Source organism: Lynx rufus, unplaced genomic scaffold (genome assembly GCF_022079265.1).
Source record: "Lynx rufus isolate CCGP_SWC_20201006 ecotype Redwood Valley unplaced genomic scaffold, mLynRuf1.p SCAF_23, whole genome shotgun sequence".
Classification (NCBI taxonomy): domain Eukaryota; kingdom Metazoa; phylum Chordata; class Mammalia; order Carnivora; family Felidae; genus Lynx; species Lynx rufus.
In genome coordinates this window covers 7,296,786-7,309,828 of record NW_025814838.1, presented here as the reverse complement: position 1 = coordinate 7,309,828, position 13,043 = coordinate 7,296,786, and the positions used below count along the sequence as shown (strand labels likewise).

The 13,043-nt window shown below is 40.9% G+C and overlaps 2 protein-coding genes across 5 annotated transcripts in view; one reads left to right on the top strand and one right to left on the bottom strand.

The window, feature by feature from the left end:
* Window positions 1-13,043, top strand: part of METTL9 (methyltransferase like 9) — a 52,731-nt gene that overhangs the window by 38,000 nt on the left and 1,688 nt on the right. The window lies entirely within an intron of this gene.
* Window positions 1,738-12,108, bottom strand: IGSF6 (immunoglobulin superfamily member 6). Of its 2 annotated transcripts, none has more exons than XM_047087727.1 (5): window positions 12,002-12,108; window positions 7,507-7,866; window positions 5,550-5,644; window positions 4,851-4,898; window positions 1,738-2,072 (listed from the first exon to the last, which is right to left on the bottom strand). In XM_047087727.1, exons 1-5 carry the CDS (start codon window positions 12,066-12,068, stop codon window positions 2,049-2,051), a joined length of 594 nt encoding a protein of 197 aa, XP_046943683.1. In that variant the 5' UTR covers window positions 12,069-12,108; the 3' UTR covers window positions 1,738-2,048. The 2 variants fall into 2 exon arrangements, with proteins under 2 accessions (XP_046943683.1, XP_046943684.1); XM_047087728.1 differs by lacking the exon at window positions 1,738-2,072 and adding an exon at window positions 3,479-4,057.

Below are 13,043 nucleotides of genomic sequence, written 5' to 3'. Positions count from 1 at the left end.
GAGCTTCAACAACAATCTTGGAGACACAGCCCTTGCTTGTGTTGGGTAAGGCTCCTTCTAAATCAAATACTGATGTAGCTCAGGGATTTTGTCTTCTCATTAAGTTACACAAAGAACAGCAGATTTTCAGCCCTGGGAGTACCAAAATGTAAGGACTCCCAGAAAGGAAAAGTAAATTCTCTAATCCACCTCTTTCTATTCACCTAGATAATGCTTACCTTTTTTTGCCATGTAGCTTAGAAATTCATTTATTTCATCCAGGTCAGTGGTCTCAAAGTGGGGCTATACACCCAGGAGAACACAAGACTGTTTATTTTGGGTTATAGGAAGAAAATATTAACATATCTATTAATATGACTTTTATGCCATTTTAATTTCTACTTTTGTGTATAAGTTACACATACATGTACACACTATACCCAACACACAAGTATACAACATAGGCATTCACACGTACATATACAAACACACAAAAAGAGTTTATGTGTTCCTGCTCGCTTTCCATTTTTTCCTGGCACATGTGATTACATATGTTGGAGACCACTGACTGAAGCCATCATTGCAAAACATTTTCAAAGGGTTCTTAAAGTATTTCATTTATTTATTTTTAATTTATTCTTGAGAGAGAGCGTGCACGTGTGTGAGCAGGGGAGGGGCAGAGAGAGAGGGTGAAAGAGAGAATCCCAAGTGGGCTCTGTACTGTCACCATGGAGCCCAATGCTGGGCTCGAATTCACAAACCGTGAGATCATGATCTGAGCCAAAATCAAGAATCGGACGCTTAACCAACTGAGGTACCCAAGTGCTTTTAAGATATTTTAAAATTCTGTCTGGGTTTTAAAAATAGAATACACTTCACTTAATACCACTTTAAAAGAAACACTTTAATGAAATAAAAACAGATCGTAATGCATTTTTAATAACAAATGTACACATGTGGGTACTTAAAATAGATTTCTACAGTGAGGTAGCTTTCAAAGAACCATCCATAGCATGTTTTCTCAGTGAGATGGTAATGATTCCATAAACATCTTTGCTGTACCCAACCCGTTATCGAATCTTTCCCTCCTAAATCAGTTAAAAATCAGTATTGCCTTGCCCACTGCTTCCCTGGTGCTGTTACTTGGCACAACACTGACACCTAGGGTTGGTTGTGGCTTATTTGTTCTGAGGTTCTGAGGTTTTCTGTCTAACCTTCTGCGTTGGATCTTCTATATTTTAGCTCATCTTCTTACTCTGTTCTCTGCCAGAAGAAATAATACTTGCTCCAAGGTACTTTTCAAGATGGCTTTTCTTTCTTTTTTTTTTTTTAAGATGGTTTCTCTAATTACGATTTTGACATCTGGCTTCCATCTTCTTCCCTCCCTCCCAGCTTAGTCTTAATTGGCCCATCACTATCACACTCACAAAGACAGTTCTTCCACTCAGGACAGAGGGATGTAGTGTGACCTCTAATCTTTAGGGTAACGGTCATCACGCATCTCGTATGTTGAATGAAACAAATACAGGATATGTGTTATGAAAATGGAAGTTTTTAAAATGTTAGACTTGGGGCGCCTGGGTGGCTCAGTCGGTTAAGCGTCCGACTTCAGCTCAGGTCACGATCTCGCGGTCTGTGGGTTCAAGCCCCGTGTCAGGCTCTGTGCTGACAGCTCAGAGCCTGGAGCCTGCTTCCGATTCTGTGTCTCCCTCTCTCTCTGCCCCTCCCCCTTTCATGCTCTGTCTCTCTCTGTCTCAAAAATAAATAAACATTAAAAAAAAAATTAAAAAAAAACTGTTAGACTACTCAGAATTCTCCTGGCAAATTAGGAAAGTATTTTTCAGTTGTATTTTGTAGGGTTTTAGTTTTGGTAATTACTGTTAGTGATAATTTTCTTGTACTGTGGCATTCTTCCTTCTAGGTAATTATCTTTTCCATTTACCTGTGATTGTTTTTGTAAAGCCCTGTGTGTCCATTAACACTGCCACGGCTTCTGGATTCAGATTTTCAGTGACTTCATTGACAATTAAAACATTTCTGTGGCTTTTCATGTTAGAAAGTGCTCTTCTTTATTCATAAGTGTTGCCTTTCTCCTGCAATAGTAAATAATAAGCCATAATTAAGATTATATAACCAATGATGCCCCACTGCAAACAACACAAACTACTATGCCCTCTTGCATTCTGTGTCCCAAGTACCCTCCAGTAATCTTAAAGGTCCAGTTACTAGTGTCCCTGTATTTAGAGTAAGATTTGGGAACTGAAAATCAAATTTCTTTTCTTTCTTTTTTTTTAAGCATTTTTCATTCTTTATTATATTTTGTTAAGTGTATTAAGATTCCATTCATTGCATTTTTATTGTCAATGTTGTTGTTGAAGTAACAGGGTTATTTGGCCTGTAGTGTTTTCCAGTCTGGGCTACACTGATGTTCTTCTGTGCTCTGTTGAAAATTAATTTTCTTGTTCACATGCTTTTGTGAGAGCCCTGGCTTACAGTACTCACTTCTAGACTTGTCTTCAGGACACTTATCTTTCCCTGTTTGCAGAAAAAGATGCTCCAGTCTCAGCAAGAAAAGAGTGAACAGGCATTTATAATTATTCAGAGTGGTGTCTTAGGTAATTAGACCATCTCTTTTTTATTTTATTTTATTTTATTTTATTTTATTTTATTTTATTTTATTTTATTTTATTTTATTTATTTATTTCATTTTTGTTTAATGTTTATTTATTGTTGAGAGAGAGAGAGAGAGAGAGAGAGACAGAGTAGGAGTTGGGGAGGGGCAGAGAGAGACGGAGGCACAGAATCTGAAGCAGGCTTCAGGCTCCGAGCTCTCAACACAGAGCCCAGTGCGGAGCTTGAACTCATGAACCGTGAGATTGTGACCTCAGCTGAAGTCAGATGCTTAACTGACTGAGCCCCCCCAGGTGCCCCTAATGAGACCATTTCTTGATGTATTTGTATACACTGAGGTATGAAATGACTACTGGACTATATTCTCTCCTGGATGAAAATTCTTTTTAAAAGTTTGGATAAAAAAAAAAAAACACCTGGTATCAGGCTCTTAATTTGCCCTCTTGGCTCCTGTTTAGGAGGAAAAATTCTTAGTAGTGTATACGTTCATTATTTTGTCTACATTTTAATTGAAATCTGAGCAGCCTGACTGTGCATTGTGGAAACTGAGTATGTGCTCTGCTAGCACTCAAACAGCATCTTGTTTGAAAAACCTGTTATATAGGACTTTAAAGGGACCCTGTTGGATGTGTTATAGATAACATAAATGCTTGTTCTTGCCACTCCAATCCTTCAGACTGAAGAAATACTTAATTTTTACTTTCATTAGCTCATCTTTAAAAAAAAATTTTTTTAATGTTTATTTATTTTTGAGACAGAGGCAGAGCATGAGCGGGGAGGGGCGGAGAGAGAGGGAGACACAGAATTCCAGGCAGGCTCCAGGCTCTGAGCTGTCAGCACAGAGCCTGACGCGGGGCTTGAAGTCGTCAACCGCGAGATCGTGACCTGAGCCAAAGTCGGACACTTACCTACTGAGCCACCCAGGCGCCCCTAGCTCATCTTTTCTAATGTGAACTTATTTCTGCCTTACTAGTAGTGTTTTCTGTATAATTTGACCCAAGTTCCAAGTGTTTGGAACTTATCGCCCACTACTGCATGCAAGATACTGTACAAAGGGTCTCAGAATCCACAAAAGCATCCTTGTCTGAATCGAAAACACTGCCTGTATCCACTGTGTTTCTGAAAGATTCCATGTTACTAAGATGCCAGCCTGGTCTATATTTAATACTGTGGCAAATGTCCTTTGTTATGTATTTATCAAAACATGTTCTCTATAAACATGTATCATATGTGAAAGTCCCTTTCAGACTCCTACTTTATAGGAAAACATGATTATTGACAGCTCGTTGACAGCTTAGCTCTTTTAGCCAAACAGATATATATGCTTTATATCTGCATTACGTCTTTGTGATATTTTACACTTAATAGATTGTTGTCTTGTTTCCACGCGTCTCTTATTATATAGTTCTTGAGCAATTTCCTGAAAAATATGCCAAGCACTCTTCTTCTATAAACACAAATGAGAAAAAAAATGCCTGTCTCTCTTAGGACTAGAAGTGATTATTATTGTACATCCTCTGAACTTTTTCTTTCGTTATTGCCTCCAGTCTGAGGATATAACCCTCCCCCCCCAGCACGTCTATACTTCCCATTAACTTTTGTATTCTGAGTATGTGAGGTAGGGTTTGTGGTTGAGAATAATCTAATTTAAATCCTAGTTTACCACTTGAGATTATCCTCGAGTTTCTCAGTAATAAGAAGTGGTATCTAGGGTGGGGGGCACATGGCTGGCTCAATTGGTTAAGTGATTGACTTCAGCTCAGGTTGTGATCTCGCTGTCCGTGAATTCGAGCCCCACGTCAGGCTCTATGCTGACAGCTCAGAGCCTGGAGCCTGCTTTGGATTCTGTGTCTCCCTCACATTCTGCCCCTCCTCTGCTCATGCTGTGTCTCTCCCTCTCTCTCAAAGATAAACAAACATTAAAAAAAGAAATTAAAAAAAGAAAGAAGTGGTATCTGGGGTGCCTGGGTGGCTCAGTCGGTTAAACGTCCAACTTCGGCTCAGGTCATTATCTCACACTTGGTGAGTTCAAGCCCCATATCAGTGCAAAGTCTTCTTTGGATCCTCTCTCCCTCTCTCTGTCCCCTCTCAAAAATAAATAAAAATATTAAAAAAAAAGAAAAGAAATGGTATCTGTGGTTGAAAGTTACCGTGATGTTCTCTGTATTTAATTATTGTGGGTTTGAAATAGTTACAACCAACCACCATTTTAAAGGTATTTGACAAGCATTGGTCTGTACCTTTTGTGAGTCTTCTGTTTCTTTGTTTCTTAGAGAGTTGGATTTTGACTGTCAAGAGGAAAAGGAAAGTCTTATCAGACACTTTATGCACTCAAAACAGTTGCGGCAGATATCTCATACCATATTAAGATTAAACTAACTTAATATTTAAATGATATACAGTAAGAGTTAACTTCTACAAAGCATTTCTGAGATGCTTTTATTATACTAATAACTCAGACTGATGTTGATTATAGGATTTGTAGTAATCCTAATATAACACATATGTACCCCCTCTTATATGACTAGCCAGCCTCCTCAAAACCTTCAGGCCTTTTAAAAGTATTTTAAGGCAGCTTCTTTGTTAACCCCTTTTTGCTCTTAAAGGCTATTCTTGGGCTTTTTTAAGATAACTGTAATGCTCCTTAGCAGAAAGAGAGCATATAAGATAGTTATAAAGAAGGATCTCTTATTCCCATATTACTGGTTGTAAAGAGGAAACATTGTAAATTGTGTACTCCAGTTAATAATAACTTCAGTGATGAAAATTTACACTTCTATAGACTACTCCTGCAGGTGGTGTTTCCTGCAGATATACAGGAGGATGTTAATTAATTAGGTAAGCTAATTCTGAGCCTCACGTGTGGAGAGGTGAAAATTATTTCCTTATGATAATATTCAAGGCTACAGGGACATCTAGAGCAAGGAAATTTGACTTACTTTGGAGAGGACCACGAAGATCCCGAGAACAACAGTCATGTAGATAGAGAGCAGTGATAGAACAGCTATCAGGAGACTGTGGAGCCCCTTCATTTCTTTGTTAATTACAAAAACAAAGAACTACAGTCACTATTGAAACTATTGCAAACACATATATAAAGTACAACTGGAGCTACAAGTGTTAGAGGTAAGACATGAACTTGCTCTGACTGTTCGTGTAAAAATTTATTCAGGGTCTCTTAATTCAAAAGATACTCAGGTATACTTAATTAAAACCAGTTCATCAGTTCTTTAAATGTGTTATACCAAAACTGTTTCTCATTTTGAAAACTAAAAAAAAATTTAAATTCAATTAATTACTTGTCATAATGCTCAGAATATAGCATTTTATATAACCCATTATGTGAAGTTAGGTAAACATTTCAGGACAGTTCAAGAGCATTTAACATTTCTTTTGGTAGAAATGATGTACGAGTGTCACCAACAGTCTGTTCATGGAGTTAAGATATTTTGCTATGCATTTGTTAATGCTGACGTTTATAACCTTGAACTGTTTAGTATACATAACGGAATAGCATAGTCTGCGAAAGGACCTGATAAGGCCATACACTGAGGATCTTAGGGCTTACTACCTCCTTAAAAGACACATTGTTGTATGTGCCCCTTCTTTCTAATAAAGTTTGGAAGTAGAATTATTGAATTCATTTTCACAATCTGATTTTCTCTCTCCTTGCAAGTATCTCATGCTCTAGGTAGAGAGAGAGTAATCTGCCATGTCTTCAATTACCTGATTATTTGAAGCACAAAATACAATTAGATTTGTAACTTATCTGAATAACCTGCACTTTTTAACTAAATATGCCATAGATGCTCATCCTGTGAACTCGGTTTGTATAACATACATTTTTGTTGTGAAACTAACAAATTAAGCATATCTGTAAAATTTCAAAAAAATGTTTCAAGGGCTAAATTAGGAGCTTGGTAGAAAAGGCAGGAAATTGCCAGGTCTCTCTTAGCAATATTTTCATTTCTTAGCAATACTTTCATTTCTTCCTAGAGAAGAATCTCTTTTCACATGAGCTTGCAGTTTTGAGACCCTCTGTCTCTTTACAAACTGTTTTTAGTTTTGGCTACCATTTTTAATAGAAGACTAATGCAGTGAGATATACTGCACACACACAAATCTCCAAAGTTGCGTATTTGTTTTAATATCTGTAGCTGACATTTATTGAGTACTTGCTATAAGCCAAGCAACATTGAAAGTGCTTTGTGTTTATTAACTCATTTATAATTTATCTTATAGGTGAGAATAAACTGAGGTTAAATGACAGTGGAGATAACCAAAAGCCCATTAGAACACCACTAATTAAAAGCAGGGATTATAATACAGGATGATCTCAGGGTGTCCCTAAAGTCCTATTTTGAAACCATAAGGCTTGTTGATTTTGAGTTAGTATTTTAGTGATCTCAGTGATCATACCAGAGTCCTTTTTAAGGGAAGAGATCAAAAAAGGTCAAGGATTTATTTCCCTTCTCCGGGTGAAACTTTTTTCCTGAAATTTCTTAATATCTTAATTTGTAAGATGTAGCTAGGTTCAGTATCCTCACTTGAAAAAGGAAATGGTCATAGGTTTTTAGCAAATCTCAAGAAGACAGAGTCACACTGATCCCTTTCTGTTCTTCTGTCCTACAGAACGGGTAAGGTCGGAGGTCTCCCCATGGCTCTCCTCAAATTTGTGTTTATTCTCCATATTGCATATTTTTCCCCGGTCCAATTTATTGGTCACTTATGCTTTGTTCTAGATGGCGCAGCTGTTTGCTAATCACCCCGAGTTTCCCTTTGGTAGATCACGCCCTTCACTGGTTAGTGTACTGAGTTAGCACATTTATCTCTTACTCTCCACATATAAGCAATTTCATGCATTTAAAGAGCCAAGCAAAGCCTCAGCTGACTGACCTCTCACCACCAGCATGGTCCCTTCTCCAGTCCGCTTGGCTCCTGGTTCCTTTGAAAAGGGAAGGACTATTCCACAGATGTAGATGGCACTGTCGTTGAGAGTCACCCTGTTCACAGTGAGGGAAACCTGGTTTTGTGTCAGGGCTTCCTTCACTGTGAACTTGCCCGCATCGCTGGTGCATCCATCCAAGCAGAGGTTCTCTGGCTGGTGAGCTCCATAGCGAAACCACAGGCTTCTTGGTTGCTCTGCGGGGCACCCCACATGGGAGTAGGAACACTGAATGGTTATGGCTTCTTGGGTATGGTCCACTTCGAGGTACTGTGGTTGAGAGACCGAGACTATGCAGGCACGAGCAGCACCTGTGGGCAGAAGCAGATGAGCCATGTTTAGTGGGCTTCTCGCTTCCCTTTGCCTGTGCTTTTTTATTTAACTGACATTTTGGGGCTAGGGAACCCCAAACAGATTCCTTTCTTTCCCTGCTCTCAGCACAAGTAAGACTGTATTAATAAAACCCTGGTGGTCCTCACTTTTCCTGACTCCCCACATTTCCTGACCTTCACCTGCTGGTTTGCTGTGACATCTGATTACTTGAGGACAGAGAGGTGCCAGTGAAATCAGCGTTGCGGGCTGAGGTGGCTGCAGATCCAGAGTCAAAAAAATTGGGGTCCCGTGTTTACTCCTAGTGTGATTACAAGCTTTCCTTTGATCTCTCAGAGCCTGTTTCCTTATCTGTACCCCTGGCCTCACAGTGTTGTAGTCACTGTGGTGATGGGTATCAAAGCCCCTCAATGAAGGTGTCGCTGCTGATGACTGGGCACAGGACACAGGAGCACAAGGGATTTTTTTTTTTTTTTTTTTTGCCTTGTGGGGGTTGGCATTGCTATGAATTCATGGCAGTTCACAATTGTTCCTTTGTAAAGCCTGGTTGTCCCTACGGAAAACATAAAAGACAATGGTGCACACCTGCCGAAATACATCCCTGGCTTAGCCTACAGGGTATTCGGTTACTGAGCGGAGGCCTAATGAGCTAGCCTGGCCACAGCTAAGCAGACATGATTTCTTCCTGGCACTGATGCCCTGCTTTGTAGTCCCCGGTAGCTTCTATCTTGTTCAGTGAACAGTGTCATAATAAAGAGCACAGACTTGATTTTGGATCCGAGCTCTGTGATGTGTAGCAGAGTGAGGACGGTATATGCAGCTCGTGGAGTTAGTATGAAGCCTAAGTGAGACCATTGATGCATAAGGAATGTTTCCTTGGCTAAGCCTTAACAAGTACTTAATGAAAGGAGGCTATTTCTGCTGCCAGTGTTCTCACCACTTCAGTTCCCATGGCGTTAGATGCCCATTTTAGAGATAACTGTGGGCGTTCCAGCAGGTGTCAGCAGGGCTAGGACCAGACACACACCCAGTCTACTGCTCTCTGCCATGCGCTTTGGCGAAGTTACGCTGGCTGGGTCCCCACCTTGGCCTTCTGATCTCAGGCCCGTGAGGTGGAAAACCACTCTGGTGTTTATAAATAGGAAGATCTGCCTGAACCCCTTTTGGGGTGAGGGAGGGCCTACATAAAACAGTATTGGTTGAAACAAATTGGAATTCATGCAGGTTTTTAGCCTGACTTTAACCAGGTCTTTAACCTAACTGGTTATGTGTTCCAGATGATCTTATTTGTCTGAGTTTGTCGTTTCCTGCTGTAAATGAAATAGAAAAGTAATCCAAGTGGTCTGATGCTTGAATTTCAGACAGGCTTTTTGTTTTGTTTTGTTTTGCTTTGTTTTTTAACTTAACAATTTTCCCATACCCTTAATCCAGAAGAGGAATTAAAATTTGAATCTTGGCATTTGTGATGCAAATATATTCTCACCATGTTTTAATTTCAGTATATGTACACTTTAAGATGAGCTGGGAGCGTAGGCCAAATGAGAGGGGGAGGTCACCTGGAGAAGCAGCAGGCTTCTCACTGGTCTTCAGCTAAGGGGTTGGATTCACTCCTATGTCTGGTAAATGAGCCTCACGTCTCCTATTCAGAGGCGCCCCCTAGAAGTACAAACACTTCGCAAGGTATAATCATCAATATGTACTGGGGATTTGACTTGGAGCTGGACCCGCCATGATGTAACAGTTTGAAGTCCTTTCAGGTAGCATTTAAAAATTTTTTTTTTATAACGTTTATTTATTTTTTGAGACAGAGAGAGACAGAGCATGAGCAGGGGAGGGTCAGAGAGAGAGAGACACAGAATCCAAAGCAGGATCCGGGCTCTGAGCTGTCAGCACAGAGCCCGACGCGGGGCTCGAACTCACGGACCGCGAGATCATGACCTGAGCCAAAGTCGGACGCTCAACCGACTGAGCCACCCAGGTGCCCCTCAGGTAGCATTTTAAAAGGGAAGCTGACTTTTAAACATTTTGGAGCACTAAGGCCCCAGGGAAAAAGAAATATTTGCAACTTTGGAGTTGTGTATCTCCAATGATTTCCGACTTCTACACCGTTAGTCTGAGAGCCAAGAGCGGTCAGCAGTTTCCTCTGTGAGCGCCTGACTGGTGAGGAAACTGCCGTCCCTCCCCTGCACCAGTTAAGCAACATCTTTGCAAAAGAGAGAAGTTTGGATAACGGGTCACAGCAAGCCTGGTCCTACGAAGCTCTCTTTAAGAATTCTCATGTTCCATAGTTCCATAGGATTCTGTCTGTCTCTCTCTGTCTCTCTCTCAACTCAGGACCCGCTGAAAAGGTTGAAAGTTTATCTTCTTGGTGGAGGGAATAAAAAAATATCACTTTACTGTGATTCAAGCTGGAAAATAAATAGAAAACTGATTTTCGACACTAATTATGGAGAATTTCAAGCTTAGGCAGAAGTAGCAGGCTAGCACACACCCCTGCTGTTCTTTGTCCCAAAGTTGTCCGTCTCTCCCCTGACCTGGTCCTTTGCTCCTACGTGATTTTAGGTAAATCTTAGTTATCCTCTCTTCACATCTGTCAGAGGATATCTTTAAAAGATAAGGATTCTTGGGGCGCCTGGGTGGCGCAGTCGGTTAAGCGTCCGACTTCAGCCAGGTCACGATCTCGCGGTCCGGGAGTTCGAGCCCCGCGTCGGGCTCTGGGCTGATGGCTCGGAGCCTGGAGCCTGTTTCCGATTCTGTGTCTCCCTCTCTCTCTGCCCCTCCCCCGTTCATGCTCTGTCTCTCTCTGTCCCAAAAATAAAATAAAACGTTGAAAAAAAAAATTTAAAAAAAAAAAAAAAAGATAAGGATTCTTGTTTAAAATAACACTAATGAAGGGGAGCCTGGGTGGCTCAGTTGGTTACACGTCTGACTTCGGCTCAGGTCATGATCTCATGGTTTGTGGGTTCGAGCCCCGCGTCAGGCTCTGTGCTGAAGGCTCGGGGCCTGGAGCCTGCTTCGGATTCTGTGTCTTCTTCTCTCTCTGCCCCTCCCCCGCTCACTCTGTCTCTCAAAAAATGAATAAATGTTAAAAAAATTTCTTTCAAAAAAACACTAATGAAAATAGTTTAGGAAAACCATATATATGGATTAGGGGAAAAAATCAGAATATTACTGAAATCCCCCATAGTCCTTTTGCCCAAAATAACCACTGTTAACATTTTGATCTATTTATTTACAGATGAGAAAAAAATTAATTTTAAGAGCTTTGCCACCTTCCCTGTCCTATGACCCAGACTTTGTGAGCAACTGAGATTATTAGCTTTATCACAACTCTGATAAGATAGGTTATTAAAGCCACTTTCTCTTTCCTAGACAAAAACCAGTATAGGCAGAATTTTAAAAATAGATATAAGATGGTTATGCTGTATGGAAGGAGCCATGACAGCTTTTTTTTTTTTTTTAAATGACAAGTATTTTTTTAATTTGCACCAGGTTGGCTTTTCAGAAACATTGTTCTTTGAAAATATTCTCAGCACATATTGTTTAGTGCCTCTCAAGTGCAGTGCGAGTTTGCCTGTATGGAAACTACATTGTTGATGACCACATGCAATTAAAAAAATTATTTTAATGTTTATTTTTAAATATTTTTTAATGTTTATTAATTTTGAGAAAGTGAGAGAGAGCACATGCAAGCTGGGGAGGGGCAGAGAGAGAGGGAGACACAGAATCTAAAGCAGGCTTCCAGGCTCCGAGCTGTCAGCACAGAGCCCCCAGCAGGGCTCAAACCCAGAAACCATGAGATCATGACCTGAGCCAAAGTTGGACACCTAATTGACTAGCCACCCAGGCGCCCCGCAGCACATTCGATTTTAAGAACATTTTCAGTCTTTTGTTTTTTGAGGTGCTCTTCCCTAAGGCAGCAAAGGGAATTTTCGAGGTTAATCTGAAACTTTTTCTCAGCTGTTCTTTTATTAACCTGTTTCTCTTGGGGGAAAAAGACCATCTCCATAGTGTTAGACATTTAAAAATTAATCTGTAGGGGCTTAAACTATAAATGCATTAGGTGAGAAGTAGCGATTGATTAAATAAAATGGAGGAGGAAAGAAAAGACCTTACCAACATAAAAGAGAATCAGATTGATTTCCAGGCCGAGGATGGTCTTGCCTCTCTTCACAGTCTCCATTTCGTTGTGTGTGAGCGTGTGGTGGTGGGGAGTGTGTGTTTGAAGAGTTGGCTTTTTTTTTTTCTCTCTCTTTAGAAAGGAAGAACTAAAGAGAGGAACTCTTACTAAGGAACCACAATTGGGAACTTTTTGAAATTGTGTAAAAACTGTTTGTAACCCAGTTTCACCATTGAAAGTTGAGATTTTAGCCTAGAGCACATTTCTGAATGTTTATGTGATAAATTTTTTCTTAGATTTTACAAATCCTCATAGGTGTTAGGTGTTTTGAGTGGGGTTTCGGTTTACATGTAGTGTGTATTCCCAGGAAAGAGCGTTGACAGGTAATTCGTGCTTTAAACTTCAGAGTAGTTCAGTCACTGGCCCTGGGGCAACTGCTGTGTGCTCAGTGCTAGGCCAGTAACTGCTGGCAAGCTGGAAGAAGCAGAGGAAGTGTCTTCATACAGAGACAAGCGAAAAATTAGTGAACAATGAGAACTATGTTGTGTGACGGGAACTAGTTGCACCTTAGTTTTGTGTAACTAACCCCTCTGTGCTGTGTTGTTGGAATAAAACGTGGGCCCTGTGTTCTGCTCCCTCTTCCCCCACCTCCTGCCCCCTGGAGGCGTCATCGGTCAGGTTTTCCCTTGGAAGCAGCAGAAACTGACTCTGGCTGATGTAAGTGAAAGGGAATTTATTGAAAGGATTCGGCGGGGGGCTCACATAGTCACTGGGAAGACTGGAGAGTTGTGTGGGGTCTACAGCCAAGCAATAGACACCATGGCATGGACCACACTCTGCTGTTCACGCCACTTGATGCTGCCCTAGCTGCTGGGTCTCATGGCCACTGCTCTCCCCTCCCCCCCGCCGCCCCCCGCCCCCCCCCCCCCCCGAGAAAGAGCCTGAGTCCCGCTTTCCTCGGTCACTAGCTCTTCATTTCATGTCTCAGGTGAGTGTGTCTGAGCTTAGGTCATGTGCCAGTGCCTTAGCTGTAGGGAA

What these genes read in the sequence shown, in the direction of transcription:
- IGSF6 (XM_047087728.1), bottom strand. Translation starts at nt 12,068, where the DNA reads ATGGAGACTGTGAAGAGAGGCAAGACCATCCTCGGCCTGGAAATCAAT. An exon ending in TCTGATTCTCTTTTATGTTG is followed by an intron (nt 7,867 to 12,001) that starts GTAAGGTCTTTT and finishes TTCTGCCCACAG; the next exon opens with GTGCTGCTCGTGCCTGCATA. An exon ending in AAACAGAAGACTCACAAAAG is followed by an intron (nt 4,058 to 4,850) that starts GTACAGACCAAT and finishes TTGTGTTTATAG; the next exon opens with AAGAAGAGTGCTTGGCATAT.